This window comes from Arachis duranensis, chromosome 8 (assembly GCF_000817695.3).
Source record: "Arachis duranensis cultivar V14167 chromosome 8, aradu.V14167.gnm2.J7QH, whole genome shotgun sequence".
NCBI classification, from domain to species: Eukaryota; Viridiplantae; Streptophyta; class Magnoliopsida; order Fabales; family Fabaceae; genus Arachis; species Arachis duranensis.
In genome coordinates, this window is record NC_029779.3 from 45,312,768 (window position 1) to 45,336,380 (window position 23,613).

At 30.6% G+C, this 23,613-nt stretch overlaps 3 protein-coding genes across 4 annotated transcripts; all 3 read left to right on the forward strand.

Annotated features, from left to right (window-relative positions):
- Positions 1–151: 151 nt before the first annotated feature.
- On the forward strand, positions 152–5,547 carry LOC127741057 (F-box/kelch-repeat protein At3g23880-like). The gene is made up of 2 exons (XM_052252409.1): positions 152–1,407; positions 5,426–5,547. The coding sequence occupies exon 1, from the start codon at positions 165–167 to the stop codon at positions 1,383–1,385; it is 1,221 nt and encodes a 406-aa protein (XP_052108369.1). The 5' UTR covers positions 152–164; the 3' UTR covers positions 1,386–1,407; positions 5,426–5,547.
- Positions 5,548–7,168: 1,621 nt separating this feature from the next.
- On the forward strand, positions 7,169–11,570 carry LOC107463178 (protein DUF642 L-GALACTONO-1,4-LACTONE-RESPONSIVE GENE 2-like). Of its 2 annotated transcripts, none has more exons than XM_052253454.1 (3): positions 7,169–7,320; positions 7,765–8,310; positions 10,967–11,570. In XM_052253454.1, exons 1-3 carry the CDS (start codon positions 7,251–7,253, stop codon positions 11,491–11,493), a joined length of 1,143 nt encoding a protein of 380 aa, XP_052109414.1. In that variant the 5' UTR covers positions 7,169–7,250; the 3' UTR covers positions 11,494–11,570. The 2 variants fall into 2 exon arrangements, with proteins under 2 accessions (XP_052109414.1, XP_015937408.1); XM_016081922.3 differs by having other exon boundaries at positions 7,810–8,310.
- A 6,100-nt stretch (positions 11,571–17,670) lies between these two features.
- On the forward strand, positions 17,671–20,203 carry LOC107463291 (GTP-binding nuclear protein Ran-3). Its single transcript, XM_016082068.3, has 8 exons — positions 17,671–17,817; positions 17,920–17,989; positions 18,363–18,419; positions 18,518–18,635; positions 19,241–19,330; positions 19,438–19,617; positions 19,714–19,791; positions 20,002–20,203. Exons 1-8 carry the CDS (start codon positions 17,710–17,712, stop codon positions 20,069–20,071), a joined length of 771 nt encoding a protein of 256 aa, XP_015937554.1. The 5' UTR covers positions 17,671–17,709; the 3' UTR covers positions 20,072–20,203.
- Positions 20,204–23,613: the final 3,410 nt, after the last annotated feature.

A 23,613-nucleotide genomic window follows, 5' to 3' on the forward strand; every position in this document is an offset into this window, starting at 1 on the left:
TTTTTAAATTAAAATCATTATAAAAAAAACTGTTTTTGACACGTTTATTAGAGTACTTGGATAATATATGTGTGCGTGCACGCCGAATTGAATTAGGTTTTCTCGAAGAAACAGAAACCATATGTCTAATATTGAGAATGGAAAAAAGAAATCCTAATTGTTCAATGATGAGAGTGAAACGCTATGATGATCTTCTAGAAGAGCTGATCAGGGAAATCTTGCTGAGGCTTCCGGCAAGGACGCTTGTTTCCTTAAGGAGCGTCTGCACTTCATGGAGAAACCTAATCTCCGCCCCCGACTTCACCTGGAACCACCTTCGCCGTTCATGCTTACGCGATCCAAGTTTGACTCCGCTACAAATTGCTTATTACTGTAGATTCCCATCCGTCGGTATGAGAGTTCTCTCCGTACAGTCAATGATGGAGAATCCTTCTGAACCTACCAGACTCGATTGCTTCAGGGGACCAAGCTACTACAGCATGGTTGGTTCTTTCCATGGATTGTTATGCATGTTTGATGACGACGGCAGTTTTAAGATCAGTCATGCCATGTTGTGGAACCCCTGTACCGGATTCACATTCAAATCACCGGAAATCAGCGGTGTAGCCGACGTTCGTGGCTTTGGTTACGATCATCTCAGTGACACCTACAAACTTTATGGAATTTTTAAGAAGGAAGGGCCATCTGGTATGGAGTCTAGTACCAGAATTTATACATTTGGGCCAACTTCGTCATGGAGAAGAATTGATGATATCCCATTAGTCGTACTTGGTGTCCCAACTGACGACCTTTGTACTTTTGGTAATACTACCGGGGTATTTTTTGGTAGTAAGAAAGCATGCACTATTAATTGGAGTATTCAACATGTGGTTCTTTATTTTGACTTGGGTAAAGAGACTTATGGTCATTTTACCCTGCCTGTTAGGGAGTCAGGTTACTGCACCCACTTATCTGTCTTGAGAGACTGCCTTTCTCTTTGTTATGAGGATACGACAACACGACGTTGGATTATGTGGCAGATGAAGGAATACGGGGATCCTCAATCTTGGACTACATTGGCAATGATTCCCTTCCACCCGCGACTCCGTTTTATGAGACATCCTTTACGACCTTTACGACCTCTCTACATCTCGGAAACTGATGTACTTTTGGCCCTTTCTTCAAATTTCCAAATGATTTTATATAACTTAAATGATGGCAGCGTTGATTTTCCTGTGATTGACAGCTCCAATGATAACCATCATTCTTTGACTAATTCTTATCATTATACGCCGAGTTTTCATATCTACCATGAAAGCTTGGTTTCCCCACATGGTCTTCAAAGCAATTCATCCCAAGTGCTGCTACGCATCATGAAACCCAAACCCAAGCCTATTATCTCTTAAAGCCTGTGTGCACCTTCTCTTGGTAAAGCCCTTCTACCACCACCAACTTTGTTATTAATGTTATCAAATTTATTTATCCGAGTACTATGTTTATGTTTCAATTGGAATTTACTGCTTTAGGATAATTCATTTGATCTTCTTCCTATTCTAGTCCAATAATTCCTTTAATACGTGATGTCAAATTGTACTTGCTCTTGGTATCATTGTTACTCCTTGCACATCATTGATCATAGTAATTTTATATCAATACTATTGTTTTGTGGAGAAGTAGGGCATGTCGGGATGGATATGTGGAAATGACCATCATTTCCTTGTTTCATTTTGTTAATTTAAGGGGAAAATCATTTGAGTTTTGAGGGGCTAACGTGAGTTACAAACTGAAAATTATTGAAATTTCAAGGGTCAATTTGAGATTCGTTGTAGATTTTACGGGCTAATTTTGAATATTAACTTGTTTCTTCTCCTTATATTATGCTGCTTGTTGTTTGCTTCTTGCTCTGGTATACATAACATGATTGTCTTATAAAATGTGATATGATAATTTGTTCAAGAATAATGTTGTTTAAATGAAAGCATAATTGAACATTTTAATTTTGATAAGGTGTAGCATTGGGCCATTAGACTACTTTTTGTTTGTACTATATAGCAATGAATTTATATCGTTACATATTTAGATTACAAGGCCATAATAAGTGCGCAGTTATTTTGTTATGGATGTTACAACATTTGGGGAATTTTCCCCCAGATCTATCTTGTTGCTCTGTCATCTGTCTAACACTATATCCAATTCAACATGTTGATCTGTGCTGCTATCTTATGATGGTGAATTATATGCTAAAGATGTAAGTTTATAGATCTTTTTTTTATGTGATGAAAAAGAGATTTAAAATATTAGGACCCACATTTTGAACATTAATAAAATAATAAAAAATAACTATAAAAAGAATTTAATTCTCTCTCTATATCACCTCAATCTGTACAGTAGAATGCCTCTCTTATGATTTATGGTTCATTGATATTAATAAAATCATTCCTACCCAGCATCACCAATAATTAATGCATTAGTTTTCATTTTTATGGCCAATAGTGGTTCTGGGCAGGACTGCGCATATCTTTTCACAACAATCAAGTGTTATTTTGATTGAAGCATTGGGAGGTTTACCTCTCTGCCAACGAACAATTCATTGAGTGCATTAAATTTTGAATGAAGCTATTTTGATTGGAGAAACATTGGTTAAAACCATTCTATTGTTTCACTAGCATTTCTTCATTGGAAAAACTAAGCTTCTTGGTGTGTTTGGGGTTCACCTTAAGGAAGAGAGAAGCCCGTTTGAACGTCTTGAACGTTCCACTTTTATGTTTGGCAATCTTTTGGAACTCTCAACCTAAAAGTGCTTACACCTCTAAACGTACGTTTATCAAAATTTTTAACTGTTAGAAAAATTTGGTTATCATTAAGAAATTATATGAGAATTTTTTTCCTTTTCTACTAACTTTATCCTTTGTTTTCTTCTATAAAAAATACAAGTAACCATATAACTTTTATAATAGTTCTTTGTGTATGTTTTTCGTTCCAATTTTTTTTCATACAAATTTATTTCAATCACGGTCTAGATAAAAAATTTATTATTTTTTGTTTATATAAATTCTTTTTTTCTATCCTTTATTGTACTATATTTATGTTGTGTATAAATTTTTTTATTTTTTTATTTAGTTTTATTCATATGAATTTTATTTACTTTTTATTATATATTTTATATAATATATGTTGTTGATCGTAATTATTATATACGATGTCTGCATGTTTTTTTCGTTTTTATTATACTCCTGACTGTACTTTATTTTCGTCTTTATTATATACTAATTATAAGTAATAAAAGAGTCATAAATAATAAAAATTTATAGTCTAAAATGATACTAAATTAAAGAGTACTAACGATACTAAAAAATTTATAGAACATTTTCTTTTTCTTTGACATTATAAAATATATAATACTATCTTTCATATTTTTATTTTTTATTGTATTTATTTTATTTATATGATAAATATTTTTATATTATTTTTTTAGTGTTCTATTGTTTTTTCATGTATATTATTATTTTTAATTGTTTTCTAGTTCATATGAATTTTTTTATTATATGAATTTTTTTTATGATATCTCGTGTTATTTTTTATGTATTTTATTAGTGTTTTATCATATCTCTTAATAAGATCTATTCAAATATCTAAAGTAAAATAATAGAATAATATAAAAAATTATTTAAGTTGATGTCTCTTTTAGTAATTTTTCATCTAAAAGTGATTTTGAGTAGTATAATTCAAACAACATTTATTTTACTATAATCTATTTTGATATAAAGATTGCCAAACATAAATCACGTTAACACAAACTTACTTTTCATCAAAAGCAAATTTGCAAAATCAATTTTATACAAACTATAGTTTGCAAACTGTAATCCAAACACACACTTAGTTTTGCTTTCTTGTACGAGTCACATTTTTTAAATATGACCTTGCAAGTGTTTCCTGATAAATACGTAAAAACTTCAATCTATGATTTTGTTTTGTGTCAATTAACTGCTGTGCAAAATCAAATCATTTTTCTCTTATCCTCATTTCTTAATTTGTTTCTAATGAATTCACTGTCTCCGCTTCGGTTTAGTTTCTAATATGGACAAAAACAAAAGGCAAATTCTTTAGTATCGGTAAATTTAGTGTCGAAATTATCAAATTTACTTGCCTTTTATAGTAAGTTTTAAATATTTAAAAAATTATTTATTTTTATATTTTTAAATTAAATATTAATTTTTATTTTTTTTTAATAAATTAAGTAAATATATATATAGACACCATAGCATGCCAAAACAAAATATATTATTCTTATCCTTTTATTCCAAGAGTTTGAATAATTTCACCATGGTGCAGAATGGACTTTATTAATTTTTGCTTCACAATTGTCCTTTCATGTGATCTGTTTTGCAGTGTTACTTTACCATCAAAATAATTTCTTGGTGGAAGGGTAATTTTGGAGAAAACTCTTAGTAGACAGGATTTTTATGAAACATTTGACAAATTTAGGGCATTGAATTGTACATTTTGAAAATTTATAGTATCGAAGTCTACAATTTTGTTGTGGATTAATTATATTTTTGCCATATTTTTATAAGAGATAATACTATAAAAACTTATAAATTTTTAAGAACTTATTCCATATATATATATTTTTCATAAAGTATTCACTTAGTACAAGATTGTTATTTGTTTATATTTTATTCTCTTTTAGTTTTAAATAAAAGGTTATATAGATAGCTAACATTAAACTTAAAATTACAACATATTTTAACTATATTACCTAATCTAAATATAAAATTTAAAATTTGCTAATCATTCTCAAGAATTGGAATTGAAATGAACATTTTTATGCTAAATATCAAGTGTGGTGTCCAATTGTCCATACGCCTCAAGAACTGTGTATGTCAACAAAGTAATGAACCTTGAAATGATTACACCAAAAAATAAGTCACATGCTTGTTTTAGAGAATGAAGAATTTCCTCAACAAGTCACATGCTTTTGTTTTTGCTAATGAGACAGTACTTAATTAGATAGACAGACGTGTAAAAAAAATTTAATTTAATATAGCATTAAAATTAAATTTTATAAAATATATTCAAAACATATAAAAGAAAACACAAATATATGGACACTTGTGCTTGAGATATGAAAGTATATATGCAACATGAATGTATAACTTAAGCAATTTTCTTTTCTCGTGTTCATAAGACTTTTAAGAAATTTAAATTTATTATCAAAAACAATCAAAATTTAATTTTGATAAATTTAAATTTTATATTGCATTTTTTAAAATGATCACTAATATAATGATATTTTACCTCCATATGCTATTATGCATAATTCTAGAATGATATATATATGAGACTATGAGTCTTAGCAATCCAAATGGCATATTTAATTTTTTCTTCTTTTTCTTTTTCATCTAAGGCAGGTTTATATAAACAGTTATCAACACACTCTTTGCAGATTATTTGTTAGTAATATATAAGCCCAAATTGAAGTGTCAATGAGGATGCTATCACGGTTCAAACAAGAACCGAGTTTGAAACACTAGTTGTCGCCGCAATCATCTCAAGTCGCTGCACATGGCATGTTTCTTACAATTGATAAAACAAATTGATTAGTAATTAACTGTACTATATGGATAATCTCCCACTTACAATTAACATGAGTTGTTAGTTGCATATGCTAGACCCTCCAAATCAAACTAAAATACAAAAATATCCACTCATAAGTTCATGTATGTTATAGATATTTTGATCAAACCCAACTATTTGAAGTTCAGTTGGTTATATACAAGAGTATATAGGAGTATTTATCTAACAGTTTAAACTTTTAAAAAAGAAAACTCATGACATGATATTAGAATTTTTTTTTAAATTATATATGTATATATATAAAATCATACACTAAATCAGTATATAAAATATAAATTAAAAATTAATTAAATAACATATATATTAGAAAAAGTATATAAAACCAAAAAGTGATCAGCCAAAAAATAAACAACTTAACTAATTTATAATTATATTTAATTAATTTTATTTGTTTTTAATTTATAATATTTGATATTAATTGTTTCTCACCCCAAATTAAAATTCTAAATGATACGTTGGAGAATTAGGGGCGGGGATCACGAAACTCTGCTTCCAACAATCCTGATTGTTAGTATATAAAAAAATTTATAAAATATATAAAAGAACATCCATTTAGTATGAAAAAAAAATTCTGAACTTAATAGAAGAAACATCCTGATGCCTAGCATAAGCACCATCCACATAGAGATTTTGGATTCATCCAGAAACATTTGGCTGATTTTTGGCTGATACCCTCTTAATTCTCTAGCATTGTTGTATATATTAATATATAAATACATAATAATTGATTTTTTGTGTATACATAACATTTTATTTTTACAAAAGAAAAAATTAGCTTTAATCTTTGTTACCTCATTTTTTCCCATTAGTTGTTGAATTTCAGCATTTGTTGGATGACTTGTATATTGTTTACATTTGTTCAAGCCTATGAAAATAAAATTTTGCGGGTTAGATATAAAACTATTATATATTTGTACTTGACAATTTAAAATTTGATTTTGCTAGGTGGACAATGACTTTTGTAAATAATGTGAACAATGGGTTCTAGAATTGACCAATAAAGTAAAAAAAACACTCAACTTCTAAACTACCTCTTAAACCTTAACATTAGGATAACTAACTGTACATTTAGTGAATTGAACATCCAATAATTGTTAACTGTGCATGAGTAAATCAAATCAAAAGAAATAACCATCTAATTAAAAATAATGAACATAATCATCTGTATATCTATTAAATTGAACATCCGACATATCAATTGTTTAGTATTTTCATTGTCTACCAATACTTTTTCTTTAAAATTTTGGAAAAAATATTATCTGTAGAATCAAAAGAGTCATCATCCAGGAAATTAGTGATATATAATATGGTGTTAAGGGACCTAAAACTAAAAGGAGCATGTGACAATTATGAGCTTTTGTCTCCTATATATATATATATATATACGAACCTACACCAGTAAACTTCCAAGATTCAATTAGGGTATTATTTTAGTGCAAATAAGGGCATTCTTGCTATTTTATTCGAAATCTTAGTGCTGTTTGGTAACAAAGCATACATATAAGGAGCCAATGCCCATTTCTTCTACATACACCTACATTCCATTCAATACTCTGCATTTGTTTTCTCCATTCCCTTTAGTTTCTAGGCTATAATCTTGTTAACATTGGTGTGTTCGGTTGCTACTTGCTATCATGAGAAGACTCTCCCTTTTGTTAGCTTCGTTGTGCGTTCTATACCACGTAGCATTCTCTTTTAACGACGGTAAGATACATACTATTCTGTCTGTTTTAAAATAAATGAAAACTCAGTACAATTAACTTTATTTAAAGTTGATAGTGAGAATCATTGAATGATTTAACAGTTTGATTAAATTATCATGTAACCGTTCTCAATTATCAATTTTATATGAAATTATCTGCACCTGAGTTTCTACTTTTAAAATAATATCATTTTAATTACATTAATATGCTTAACAATCAACGCACTTGTATTATATCAAAATACAATACTTTTAAACGTACTAATTTAGTAAATATGATATTTGTTTATTTTGATAAAGTAGCTAGCTAGAGTAAATATGTGTATATATGCTTAAATTAACCAACACAAATGTATGTTTGTCTACATATATATCAACTAGTTTATAATTAGATTATTTAGATGATAAACTCTGAGGTAGACACAAGTTTAACACTTCATTTTCAGATTCATTTTTTCACCGGTCGATCTCTAAGAAACCAATTGATGCAGGACAAGTGGCAAATGGAAATTTCGAGCAAGGTCCGAAAGCGTCGGACATGAAAGGCACGGTGGTGACGAAGCGCGACGCCATACCGGAGTGGGAGATCTCCGGCTTAGTGGAGTACATAAAATCAGGTCAAAAACAAGGTGACATGTTGCTAGTAGTGCCAGAGGGTGCACATGCAGTGAGGCTTGGCAATGGTGCTTCAATCAAACAGAGAATCAAGGTCATAAAAGAAAATTACTATTCCATAACGTTTGTGGTGGCTCGCACGTGTGCACAAAATGAGAGACTCAATGTTTCTGTGGCACCAGATTGGGTTGTGTTACCTATGCAAACGTTGTATAGTAGTGACGGTTGGGATGCTTATGCTTGGTCTTTTCAAGCAGATTACTCTCTTGCTGAGTTGGTTATTCATAATCCAAGATCAAAGGAAGAGGATCAAGCTTGTGGACCACTCATTGATTCCGTTGCTATCAAAGCTCTCTACCCTCCTAGACCAACTAAAAGTAAGTTTATTTCATTTCTATAAATTAATTTAGATGAAAAGTGAGGTACAGCCAATTTCATGTAAAGTTGATAACTGAGTCAGGTAAAAATTTAGTCAAATCATTTAGTAGTTCTCAACTATTAACTTGATATAAAGTTAACGCATAACTACACTTGAGTTTTCACCGTTAATTTAACACTAAACTCTCATTTTCGTATCACTAATAGATGAAACATGAAATTATTATGGAATAGAAATTCTAATATGTTTGAGATTTAAAAAAAAAAAAGTTATGTGTATATACTACAAAATCAGCTTTTGTTAACAGGTTCTTTACAATCTTGCTATGTTGTACACCTTTTATAATAAACACAATTTTGATATTAGTATTTTTTTTAACAACTAAACAGCTGATTTTTTTGTTTTATTAATTAAAAAAATAATTTAAATATACAATTAATTAGTAAGAACATATTTTTATGCAAGTGTTAATAGTGTTTGATGTATTAATAATATTTTTTTATTCTTTAATCAGTATTTTTTAACATCATCGTTATTTTTGACAAACTATATTTCTGCATTTATTTTATATATAGTAGTTGATTTTTTAGTATTTATGGAGTACAACTCTTTATAATGATGAATGAGGAATTTTTTTGAGAAGTTAATAATGGGAAATAAATATATTTAATAATAACCAGATTTATTAATTTAAACTTTGATAAAATACTTTATTTTTCATATTTATTCTGAATTTACAACTTTCAAATTATATAAAACTACTTTTGTATATGTTTACTCATTCAAAAATACTATACGCATATAAAAAATTAGCCACCAAATTAATCAATACTAATTTTTTGTATATACATGATTGTTATCATTAATTAATTAGTTATTATTATTAATTTTTTTTAATACACGCATTGACCTCACAAAAACACAACGTTGTTATTTTATATGAATATCGTATTATTTGAGATTTATTGTTAGCATCCATGCATGCATGGCTGTTATGAGGAGAGTATTAGTCAAAGTCTCAAAGATAGGACACAAATATAAATATAAAATAATAGTGATGCACAACACAATATACAAGGGATTGTTTTATACTAATGCCTATAGGCTTAGCCATTCAACTAGTTATATATTATTACACTAATTACCTGTCTTGGCAATAATAAAAGCCAATTATGGCTTTGGTTTAACAATATAATGTACACACACCTTAATAGGTAGATTTATATTAGTTGTTTGGATCATTATATAACATATATTTAGGAAAGCCAACAAGTAGTATGAAAATTAAAAAATCATCTCTTAACACAAAAATAGAACTGCGTTTTTTTCCATTTGTTTACAATTATTTGTATAACAATATAATACGAGATTATAAAGAACAAATGAAACATATACTGACTTGGTTAATTAATTAACATGTTTGTTTTACTCATTATCCTATTATTTAATAATAGATAATAAATTAAAGGAGACATAGTTATATCTGTCACCATCTTTGCACAATGTTCCTCATTGTTTTCTTTCATTAATTAAGCTTTTTTTTTCCATGGTTTTTGAGGATTAAACCCAACCGATCGGTTCAATTGAATTAATTAAAAATTAATTATCATAATAGTTCGGTTTAATAATTGAAAATCAATTATTAATAAATCAATCAAAAATTAAAAATAATAAAAAATTAGTAAATTAGTTCAATCGATTTAATTTTTTAAGTATTAACTATTTTAAAATAAAAAATTCAAAAAATTCTTTTTTATAAATATTTTATATATAAATATATTATTTTATTATATCCGATTCAGTTTTGATTAAATATCAACTAAATCTTTAAATTTTTGAATTTTTGATTTTATTGGTCAATTTTTAATATTTGATTTGTCGAAGCCATTTTAATTTTCAATATGTATATATCCTCCTTAAATGATATAGGTTTAATTATTTTATCGATCTCTATAGTTTTACTGAATTTTTAATTAAGTCCTTATACTTTTTTCTTTTTGATTGTGTTTTTATACCGTATTAAATTTTGTAATTAAGTCTCTGCTATGACAAAAATGTTGGAATTAACAGAATATTTTATTAAACAAAACGAATATGCCTTACACTTGATTGAATATTTTGTACGGTTAAATAAAATATTCTATTAATTCTAATATTTTTATCACGATAGAAATTTAGTTACAAAATCTGATATAGTATAAGTACCTAAATAAAAAAAATATAAAAATTTAATTAAAAATTTAGTAAAATTATAGAAATAATAGAATAATTAAACCAATTATAATTATTGTATATACAGTTCACTTTTTACAATTAATGTCAACTTTGATGTGATCCTTCTTTATGAGTGATACTACTTATCCTTATGGCCTTATCCATTAGTAATAAAACATTGAAACCAATTCTTCATACAAAATAAATTACTCAATTTTTTTTATTTTTAATAAGGGAAATGTTAGGTAGATAATGACTATCTTAAATAACATGAACAACCACCAATCAAATAAAAATATACTACATCCTAATTTAATACTACTAATTTAAATTTATTCTTTTAACTTTATTAATTCACATTGTTCACACATTATTCAAAAATGTTGTAACAGTTAACAATTAGTGCATGTTCTAACTACAATATATTTGGCACTGAACAGTTAACATATTAAAGAACGGTGGATTTGAAGAAGGACCATACATATTCCCAAACACATCATGGGGTGTGCTAATTCCACCAAACATTGTAGACCTAAGTGACCACTCTCCCATACCAGCATGGATTGTAGAGTCCTTAAAAGCAGTGAAGTACATAGATTCTCAACACTTCTCTGTCCCACAAGGAAACAGAGCAGTGGAGCTTGTAGCTGGAAAAGAAAGTGCCATTGCACAAGTTGTAAGAACAGTTGTTGGCAGAACCTATCTCCTTACTTTTGATGTTGGAGATGCTGGTGATTCATGTGAAGGCCCAATGGTTGTTGAAGTCTATGCAGCAAAAGAGAACACGAAAGTGTCTTATGAATCAAAGGGTAAAGGTGGCTTCAAACTTGGGTTTCTCAAGTTTAAGGCTATTAGCACAAGAACTAGAATTGTGTTCCTCAGCTCCTTCTATACCATGAAGAGTGATTCATCTTTATGTGGCCCGGTTATTGATGATGTCAGGTTGATTAGCGTTCATAACTCTTAAATCCTAAATTTGAATATATAATTTATCATTTTCAAGTAAAAGAAAGTTTATTTAAGTGTGTGATTTTTAGTTTTAAAATGCAGAGATAAATATAGACAAGTTGTATTAGTTGAAAGAGAAATAATATTTATATTATTTTTGTTTAATATGTACAATAGTTTTAATAGTATTAGCAAGATAAGAAAAAAAATGCAACAGGTGTTTGCCTTTTTTTTATATATCTTTTTTAAATATGCATAATAGATACGGCACAATAATACGTTACTCAATAAAATTTGAGTCAGAGTAATTTTATGTTAAAATAATTTTGTGTCGATGTCATTTTAATCAACATCGATAAAGAAGATTCAATTGAAGACAGATGTGTTATTTTTGTCAAGTCATTTTGTGTTGAGAAGAAGATTCAATTCAAGATAGATATAAAGCATAAAAAGAGTTAAATATCTTGGTATCGATTAGGTTCATTAAACTCGAACTTCTCACATATTTTATTCGAAATGACTCAAATTTCTCACCAAACTTAAATCAGCTAAGTTCACTCGCTGTAGGTGGGTCTCCGACTAAAATGGGATCCACATTTAAAAAAAAGGATAAGTATTGTTTTTGTCCCTAACGTTGAGGGTTAGAATCGAAATCGTCTCTAACATAATTTTCGATTTAGAATCATCCATAACATTTTTTTTGTATTAAAATCGTTCTTTTTAATAAAATTATTCCTAAACTATCTCTACTTTAATAAAAAAATTAAAAAATTAAAAAAACAACGCTGCCGCCGCCCCGCTGCCTCATCTACATCGCTTTCTGCTTCTGCTTTCTTATTTTTTTGCTTTCTTACTTTCCTACTTTCTTGCTTCTGCTTTCTTGCTATCTCTTTCTACTTCTTGGTTTGGTGTTGGTGGTGTTGGTGTTGGTGGTGGTAGAGGAGGTAATTGTGTTAGTAGTAGTGAGGATATTTTTATCCGAAAAAAATTAAAAGAATGATTTTAATATGAAAAAAAAATGTTAAGGATGATTCTAAATCGAAAATTACGTTAGAGACGGTTTTGATTCTGACCCTCAACGTTAGAGATCAAAATAATACTTATCCCTAAAAAGAATAAAGAAAAGAAAGTGGATTTAAGTTACGGGAAGGAGAGAGAGAGAGTTTGAATCTCCCATTTTTTAAAAAAGAAAAGAAACAATTGGGGAGAAGAGAGAGCCATCGCCGAAGGAGAAGAGAGGAGAAGAGAAGGGGGATGGCAGTTTCAATGTGCTCCTGTTGAATTGGTAAATTTGCTTTATTTTTTTATGAAATTTTAGTATGTTATTTCTGGTATAAAGATAAATATTAGGATATAACTTGCTAGTTGTATTATTTTTTCTTTTGTCTGATTTAAGATATTTACTTTTGTGAAAGGTTTATGTTGATTCAATCAGTTTTAATTATGTATTTTGTTGATTGTTGAGATGTTCTAATATTATTAGGAAGGCTGATTGTGTACCCATTATTTGATATTAGAAAATTTTATTATACTAGATTCCGTGAGTTTTTTGTCCCTCTTTTAAAAGTTTTTCTACGATTAAAATTTCGATGTTTAATTATTTAATTTCTGCCATTTTATTTGCTGTTTGAAATATTTTTAGAGTTGTCTATTTAATTACATAAATTACAAAATAATTATTTTTTATGCTTCTGCTTTTAAACAGATTCTTATTGAACCTCAATTTTTCTAACATACCCTAAACTCTCAACATTAAATACTAATCCAACTTAAGATCATGATACAAAATAAAAATATATAAAAAAATACTATAAGATGAATAGTGAGGATTGGACAGCTCCCAAACATTTATGGGTACACACCATAAAAGTTCTTCCTTTTGTTGCAACTTCTCTCTTACCCAAAAAGTGCTTCTCACTTTTGTGTAGAAGAAGCTAGTTTTTATTTTTCTTGGTCCTGGGGAAGAAGCTAGTTTCCTTTTTTTTTTTGGACATGGCCTTAGGCCAGAAGAACTAACCCGGACCACACAATCCGAACTCAACTCGACCCGAAAAACTACCCACACAGAGACCCGTCCCCTTACAAGCTAGTTTCTGATTCTCTGTCTTTGTTGGAACAAGGAGGGCTGCAGCATATTCGATCAGCCCATGTGCCCTTTTTCCTTTAGTATATTGTTTGGTCAGATGTGGGTAGCAGTTAGTGGATCAAGTAGTGCAGCAGCTTAGTAGTCAAGTAGTGTAGCCCAATCAATCAGCCCATTTATTATTTCCAACTCTAATGTGGGCCTACAACAACAAAACTCATATCACAACAATTTTGAGCTTTTGATCCAATAACTAACCATGTTTATCATCATAAAAAATTCGTTGATTATTTCTCTAAACTCAACAATGTATATAAATTTTTTATTAATATTTTAGATTAATTTATAAAGAAAAATTTCGCCAAACATTGGGTTCTTAATGATTAGAGTTATGTTTCTAGAAATATATTCCTCTAAATGTGTGTTTATTGGTTATGACTCTCAATATAAAGGATGAAGGATACAAGTGTTTATCTTCTAATAACAAAATTTGTTTTTAGAAATGTGTTTGATGAAAATTACTTTCTATATTCTGAATTATTTTCCTAACATCAAGTTGATTCTAAAACAAATACTGATAAGATTATTCCTTCTATTGGTTTACAGATTCCTGCATTAAAATCTAACTCTTACAATAAATCTATCATTAACAATGACAAGAATAAGCATTGTGATTCTACTATTGAAATTAATAAGGATTCACAGGTCATGCAAACAAGTAGTTCGACTATTGCGTCTAACACAAGCAACACTATAAACAATGATTCTTCGGATAATACTGTTGGTGCTACTAATCTTTTAATGTCTTTCTAAGTCACAGAATCAAGTCATTGTTCAAAGAATGATGCCTATTTGAGGAATTAAAATTCAACTCCCTATATATACAGCATCAGAATTACGAACTTCAACTACACAACCTGGTAATATTGTGCCCAAGAACACTCACAACAAGCTTATTCGTTCTAAAACAGGTACCATCACTCCTAAACTCTTACACACTACTGTTCATAAAGAATTCACAGATGAACACCACACTGGCATAAGGCTATGTTTGATGAGTATCATGCCTTAATAAAAAATCAAACTTGGACTTTGGTTCCAAAATCTGCAATTGCTAAGATAATAGGTTATAAGTGGGTTTTTGCTATAAAGAGACATTTTAATGGTAGTGTTCAAAAGTATAAAGCTATGCTTGTTTCTCAAGGATTCTATCAAGAAGAGGGATTTGATTTCAAGCATGTTGTTAGTCCAGTTATTAGACCTACAACAATTAGTGTTGTGTTAAGTCTTGCTCTCTCTAGAAACTTCACTATAAGGCAATTTGACTTTAACAATGCCTTCTTAAATGAAGATCTTTATAAAGTAATTTACATGTCTCAGCCTATTGGCTTTGACCAACAATCAAAAACTCATATTTGCAAATTAAATAAAATCCTCTATGGCTTGAAACAAGCACTAAGAGAATAGTTTCTAAAATTGAGTGCAAATCTTCATCGAAAAGCAGCTAAGAGAGTGCTTAGGTACTTAAAGGACACGAAGGATCATGGCTTGCTGCTACATAAATATGATGATTATAGGCTTTATGGATTTTCAGACAGTGATTGGCAACAAACTTTGAAGACGGAAAATCTATCTTGGGTTAATGTATTTATTTTGGTACTAATCTTCTTTCTTGGTCTTGTAAAAAATAAACCACAATCAGTAGATCTTTCACTGAGGTAGAGTTTAGGAGCTTAGCTTCTTGTGAAGGAAAATTAGTTTGACTGCAAAATCTGTTTCAGGAGTTGGGTGTTTAGATGTCTATTCCACCAACAATTTTCTTGTGATAACCTTAGCATAGTATTGCTAACTGCAAATTCGATCATGTATAATAGAAACAAACATTTTCAATTAGAAAGCTTTAGAAGGGAGCATTGCATGTTGTACATATTTCAGAAACAGATCAAATTGCTGATCTGTTAACAAAGCCCCATATAGCAGCAACGTTTGAGAGATTTAAGAGCAAACTTCGAGTCGGTCAAATACCTGACTCGAATTTAAAGGGGGTGTGAAGGATAAAGATGTAATTGATAAGTTGGAAGAGTCAAAGTCATAGTTAGTTAAGTTAGTTGAACAGAATCTATTTTCTATCTTTCTCGGTTTTTTGGTTTTCATTGCTAACTATGTATGCGTACAGTAAATTACTATTTCTATCCACAAAAGTTAAAAATACTGACATATTTACCTATAAAAAAAGAAAATTATCATTTATACCCATGAAATATGGGTTCTGCACGATAAAATTATACAGACACTAAAAAATGACCTAAAATTACTAAATTATCCTTATTTTTACTACCACATTTCTAATTTCAAATCCCACCACAACCCCCTTCACCCAACCACCTTAAATGAAAGATTTTCTAACCTTACTCTTCTTTACCCAACCACCACCCCCTGTCCCTCCAAAAATCACACACGGAGACATTATACACATACTCCCACCCGAGGAAGAAGAAGAGAAGAAGAGAGGGAAGGAGACCGCATTGGCAACGCGGGGACTCGCCGCCGCTATCGTATCATCGTCGCCATTGTTGAGGGAGCCCGAAGAGGAGATGAGAGCCAGAACCGAGAAAGGGGGAGCTGTCGCCGTCGTCGTGCCTTGCTGCTGCCGGCTCCGTCGCGTCAATCACCGTCATTGATTGAGTCCATCGCTGTCGTTGTCGCTGGTTTGGAAGAAAGAGCGCACGCAAGATATCAGAGAAGGAGGAGAGGGCGACGGCGCCGGTGGGTGTCATTGCCACCATCGCCGTCGACGCTGTTCAGTGAGTAAGGAAGAATCGTGACGAAAAAGGAGAGCAGGAGTCTGCTGCTGTCACGGCCGAGTGAAGGTTTGGTTGGTTGGGGTGGTGGAGAAGTGTGATGCATATTCGAAGTTATTGGGTTTGTTCCCAAATGTGGAAACGGATTGAGACCTATATATTATAACCGTCACATCTGCTACCCTTTCAATGGAGTTACAACAAGATATAGTTAAAATTTGTGTTTGTCCTGTGCTTGTACTTGAGTGATGGTAGTAGTTAGGATTTAGGGTGGTGGTGAAGAAGAATTTCAATGATGGTAGGATTTAGGATTAAAAAAGTGGTAGTGTAGAATAAGAGGAGAGGGTAATTTGAGAATTTTAAATAATTTTTTTAAATTTAGATAATTTTATTAATAAAAGTATATATTTTATAGATATAAATGATATTTTTTTAATAAATAAATATATCAATATTTTAAATTTTTATGAGTAGAAATAATAATTTATTCAATTTGTCTTCTGTTTCTCTCATTCATAACTTTTGTTTTTATTTTATCTTCTTCTTTTTACTTCTTTTGGTTCTTATTGTTCTTATTGGATAAGAAATTTTTCTAAGATTGCATTATGGAATTTATTGTTCTAAGATTTAGTAAAAACAAATTACGTCATATATATGTTCATTATTTTAAAGTATAGGATTAGGGTGTGTATAGAAAGCATAAGTATTTTTTTCGACTTTTAACTTGTGAAAAATCACATTAATATTATTTAATATTATTTTTAATTAATATTTTTAATTTTTTAAAAAATTATTTAACAACTTTTGAATAAATAAAAAATGTCTTTTTTCTTTTTGTCTTTTCACTCTTATTTATTAAAATATCTTTAAATCAAGTGCTTTAATAATAAAAATCAATAGAAATTCTTATATTTTATTTTTTTATAAAAATTTAATTAAATTATTTATCTAGACTGATACTAAATAAATGAAAAGGATTTTATTTCCATTGTTGTGCTCATGCCTACCATTGCGATATATTTATTTATTTTTTATTAGCTTTTGCGTTGTCTCATTTTTCACAATAAAAATTTAAAAAATGATATAATATTTAAAAAAACTTTTGTTTAAAATTACAAATATGATTATAAAACAAAAAAGTACCTTTTAAAAATATTTACAAATATTTAAAATAGCTTAAAAACAAAGCTAAGTTGGTTTCTCAATGTGTAAAAAAAAAACCTGAAAATAAGTAAAAATAACCTTTTTTTTTATTTGTTATTATTAATTATTAATATTTTTCAAAATAGAGCAGCGTCCGATTGACGCTGAGTAGAGGAATTGAAACCCTCTAACTCACACATATATATATATGGTTATAAACCCTCGTTGTATTTCCATTCTGGTTTCTCGACGCTACACACCACAACACCAACAAATTAATACTTCATCATCTTCTTCTCCTTCGCATACTCTCATGGTACTCTCCCTCTCTTTCTCTCTGTGTCTGCGTTTGATTACGATTCGTGAAATTTTAAATTTGATCTTCTTTTTCATCATTTCCATGTTTTCTTGAATGCAGGCTTTGCCGAATCAGCAAACCGTCGATTACCCTAGCTTCAAGCTCGTTATCGTCGGCGATGGTGGAACAGGTTTCACTCTTATTAATATCTTTTTCTTTTAGCTTTTTTTCCGACCTAAAACTTGAGACCTAGATTAAGCGTGTTTAAACGAATGTGTAACTGAAAGGAATGTTGGTTGTGACTGATGCTTATAATTTCGTAGCTCGTTCTTTTGTATTTGAATTGAATCACGTTATTAGTAGCTAGATGAATACGTTATTTTTCATTGTTGCTTTTTTTTTTATCTAGAGGTTTTTCTTGGTTCATATTAATATTATTATTTTTAAAAGATGACTTTGCTTAGTGCTTGAATGATGTGTGGCTCTTTGTCTTCTATTAAACTATGTATTGTTACCAATTGATTGGGATTAACTTATTTGGAATTTCAAAAAAAAAATTTCAGGAAAGACCACATTTGTGAAGAGACATCTTACTGGTGAATTCGAGAAGAAATATGAACGTGAGCTAGCGAGTTTCTTATTTCTTATTTAATACAATGATTTAATTTAAGAATATATGTAATACTTAACGTAATATTAAATGTTTTTTTTTTAACAGCAACCATTGGTGTGGAGGTCCACCCATTGGATTTTTTCACAAACTGCGGGAAGATTCGTTTCTATTGCTGGGATACTGCTGGCCAAGAGAAGTTTGGTGGTTTGAGAGATGGATATTAGTAAGTTCTTTCTATCGACATCTCTGTATGTGAAATTTAATCAACATCCCCTGCAGTCTGAATAGTGTTAAAATTGTTTTTTTTGTAAGGTTGTGAAATTCTATGTTGCTTTTTAATGCTTAGAAGTAAATTTGAAGATTTTGGTGGTTGTTTGGTTAGCGTGTAGGTTATATCCATTTGCTTGTGCAAGGATACTTTCACAGTTTGTTGTTCTGTGCTTTGGAATTACATTTTCTGTAGTGACTTGATATGGTCATGTTGTGGTACTTAGATTTGAAATATTAGTTGATTTTACATTCTTTTTTTTCTTCATCATAATTGATAAATTAGAATTTGTTGATTTCTTGGTCATTCTTTATTCTTCTATCTTCAGTTTAGCTGTTATGCATTTCAATTATTCTATGTCCATATTTCAATGAATATTTTATTCGTGTTGGAATTTAGCTTTTAGGAATGGTATTGAAATGTTATATTTTTTTCCTCCAAGAATATTTGTATAGCTTTTGTTTTCTCCCTTCCATTCTACTAGTACGGATTTCTTTCTGTTTAGGTATGGGTTTTGTTCCCTGTGTGTATTGTGTTTAACATGGTGTGTTATGTTTCAGTATCCATGGGCAATGTGCGATCATAATGTTTGATGTCACTGCCCGGTTGACTTATAAAAACGTCCCTACTTGGCACCGTGATCTTTGCCGGTATGTAAATGAACTCTGTTAAACCCTTTATCTGCTTTATTTCTTGTCATTTAATGCCTAGTCAGAGAACCTTACTGAGTGCTTTCTCTGCATATCTGATTTTTCAGGGTCTGTGAAAACATCCCAATTGTTCTCTGCGGTAACAAGGTTGATGTGAAGAACAGACAAGTGAAAGCAAAGCAGGTTACCTTCCACAGGAAGAAGAATTTGCAGTACTATGAAATATCGGCCAAGAGCAACTATAACTTTGAGAAGCCTTTCCTTTACCTTGCCAGGAAGCTTGCAGGGTACATACCTGTGGTTTTTACTTTCTACAAAATAATAAATGATCAATCTTTAAGTTTGTTTTTACTTATATGTTGTTACTTGTGTTAATTTTGCAGCGATCCCAACTTGCATTTCGTAGAGTCACCTGCCCTGGCTCCTCCAGAAGTTCAAATCGATTTGGCCGCGCAACAACAGTAAGCTTTCTGTCATCATAAAATGAGGGGTTTTTTGAAATTCAGTGTCAAAAATATATACGGTTTAGGATTAACCTTTTTCAAGTTTCTCAAAAATAAGTTTTCAAAATCCATTAGTTCTTTCGTACTAGTCTTGAAGTGGGCTTCTCTTGTCCTTTTTTCAATTACTGTGAATTTATGATTGATTTATGGTTTTGTCGGGTTTTGTAGGCATGAAGCCGAGCTTGCTCAAGCTGCTAACCAGCCTCTTCCCGATGATGATGATGACACATTTGAGTAAGAGCTTATGTCCCCGGATTGACGATCTTTGTGAGTTGCTGGTATTTGTGTATGCTACAATTTGAGTTTGATGGGTTGTATTATTGACCGTGGATGATGAGTATTTCAGTAACAGAGTTAATCGTTTATGATATGTGTTCTGCTTCAATTTTCAAAACCCGTATTAGTCGTCCACATCTTTTTTTTGTCAAAGCGATGAAGATAATTAGAAAGTGAGTTGTCTCTTGAATGCGTCGTTAGTCTCACTTATTTGGCTAGGAAATCAGTTTTTACTTTGATTACGTTCAGAAGGGTATCCGAAAAATTTTGGCGTTAATAAAAGAGACTATGAGAGATGTGAGAGACAATAATTTTTCGAAGATTTAAAATTTGACAAAAAAACACAAACTAATAAAAAAAAGACTCTTGAGAGATGTGAAAGACAATTTAAAATTTGACAAAAACACATAAACATGAAAGCTTAACGTTAGAGTGAATAGAAAACGTTGATCTGACAATTGGAAGAGCTTCCGGCAAGGAAGAGAGCTTGCAGCTACGACAATGGCATTTTCGCATCTCGTTCTCTATCAATCTTGTATCCCACCTGTTATTTGTCTTTCTCTCTTCCTCTCTAGCTTGAAGAGAAGACTCAGAGAAATAGAGGAGAGAAGAGAAGGTCAAGCTCACTCTGGCTCCTCACGTTTTGTTGTTGTGTCGAAGGTGGCAGTTCCAACTGGCTCTAGGGGCGGCGATAGTATATGACAGCAACGATGGGACAGCTCCCCCCTTCCTCCTCTATTGTGCCGTCCCAGCGTCCCTCTCAAGGTTATCTTCGGGCTTCCTCCCTCTGCAACCACGACAACAACAGTGACAGTGAGCAGCAGTCCTCCCTTTGCTGGCGCCCTCTTCTTCCGCTTCTCTCCTTGTCGGAAACGCCAGTGAAGCTCTGTCGCTATCACTGAAATTCTTTCGATTGCTATATCAGCATTTTTCGTTTATTGTGACATCACATTTTTACATTTGGATGTTTTTGTCAAATTTTAAGATCTTTTGGAAGTTATTTTGTCTTTTGCGTTTTTTAGAGTCCTTTTTCTCAAAGTTAAAATCTTTCGAAAATCAATTTGATTGTTTACCCTAGAAATAATTTTTGAATTACTGAAGCTGAATTTGAATAATTTCTTAAACAATTAGTTTCTAGCTCTTGCATGTTGCATCAGATTTGATTTTGTAAATTAAATAAAGATTTAAATTATCTAAGCCCTTTTTTTGAAAGTTAAAACAAATGCACGGGGTTAATTGAGAAATGATCACCTGATCGATTAAATTCGAGATAAAATTTAGTTGTAAAAAAATCTGTTAAAACCAGAAAAATTGAGTAAAAAGTCTATAAATTAATCATAGTGACTTAGTTTTTANCAACTGAATTTTAATTGAATTTTTTAATTTTTAAATTTCTTACTTTATGTTTTCAAAACCTTGGGTATATCATACAAGCAAACGTTGTACAGTTTGTCGTCCCTCTTGTGGCATTACCCAGTTCTCCTCTGGGTTCTCTCTACGCCACCAGATTAAAGTAATCCTTATCACACTCCCAATCCTCTTCTCTCTACGCCACTTGATTTAAGTAATTCTTTGCACATATATGTAAGCTGTGGTTTCTGCAGTTGTTAAGATGTTCCTAATCACTTTTAATAGTAAAAATCCTATAAAAACCTCGTGTTTGGCGACTAAGGTAGTCCTAATGTTTGCTGCAACAACTAAGGATTTCCAATTCAAATTTCCAATCCGTTTCACACACTTAAATTTCCAGCATAGCCGAAAGACACTCATAATCTAATCTGGTTTACCCAACTACAATTTAGAGAATTAAGGTAACAACTATTGACCGAGAGCCAGAGCAGCTCACTTTTAAGTTGGTTTCATGTAATGCCAGGATTTTTTTTTAAATAAATTTTAACAAAAAAAATGATTCTGATTTAGATTTACGATTTGAGTAGAAACAAATAAATCGTAGGACAGATCCACGAATTGCGAACAAAATTTACACCTATCATGAAACACAATAATGATTTACCAAATGTAAATTGCAGATATAAACATTTATCACATAAAATCGGCTATTTAATAACATGTTAAAACTTAAACTGATCTTTTATATGTTAAAAACTATCTTTTTTTTATATAAGCCAATTTAAATTTATTTTTAAAATTAGAACTGATTTTATTTTTGTGAACGGTTCTAAACCGGTGTATTAAATTATAAATTTGATTTAAAACCAGTTTACTGTATAAGAAAATGGTTTGATGCAATTTCTAAACTATTTAAAATAGTTTAATGTAGTTTTATGAAAGAACTATACCATAAACATCCCTAATCACAAACAAACAATTGGCATAAGCACCGGCAATTAAGTTAAGCATAAATGTTCTTTCTTGAACTATGCCACTACCAGAAAAATTCAAAGAAAACTAGGAACTATTGAATCAACAGCAGTTAAATTTAAATTTAACATTACAACTTTTATCACTCAATTCTAATTCAAGTGACAGAATCCCATTTTACATTCTGATACTACAAATTCAAAATAAATGTAAACTTAAAATAATTTCTGCCTCATTGTCAATCCTTAGCCAGTTATCCAGGTATAGTTCACTGAAATTAACATGGGTTCTTATTCAAAAATTGAAACATTTCCAGTTAGAGAGCATTAAAACCAAGAAAAAAATTAATAATTATAAGATTGAGATTGGCATCTATAACTATACAACTCAGTTCAGGCAATGGCATCCAATTTCTCTTACAAAATTCCATTATTAACAATTTCTAGTAATGGCATCCAACTTATCTTACAAAATTTCCATTAGTGCTTCAATCCAAATCCAAGTGTACAGAGGGACCAATATTGACCAACATAACTAATATCATCCATATTCTTTCACATACACAGTCATCGACTCATGGTCTCATTCGATCTGAAGATAAAATTATGGTAGAGTTCTTTCATAGATACTTTGCTTAAACAAAGAGGTAGTTGGCTTTCAAATTAACGACTCAGCAATCTTAAAAAAAAAATAGAAACAATGTCAACAATGTGCACGTCAATAGCCTGGGGGATGCGGTTGAGTGGAAGGAACCCATTCTCCCTTTACCAAATGTCAAGGGCTTGAATCTCACCTTAAGTATGAAACAACTTCAAAACTCTAGACCAATTGTCCCACTCATCAAGGTGACCACAAGCTTGACCATGGATAAGCCAGTTGTGAAAAAAAAAAAGAAAGAAAGAAAAAATGCACATCAATTCAATACGTTAATTAGACTCGAGCATTACAATGAATCAATGAACATACACGATCGAGATTTGAGCTTGGAAGCAATTGTCCGGAACTCTTAGCTGCATTGAAGATCAAAGAGAAACAACCGAGAGTAATGTAAACGGAATGATACCCTACCATAACGACAAATGAAAATCCAAACCAAGTGGATCAGCACACACTATGGGGTGAGATTGTTTTACATTGGAATAGCAATTAGAGAAGTTAAGCTGCGTCCAGCAATTGAAGCTA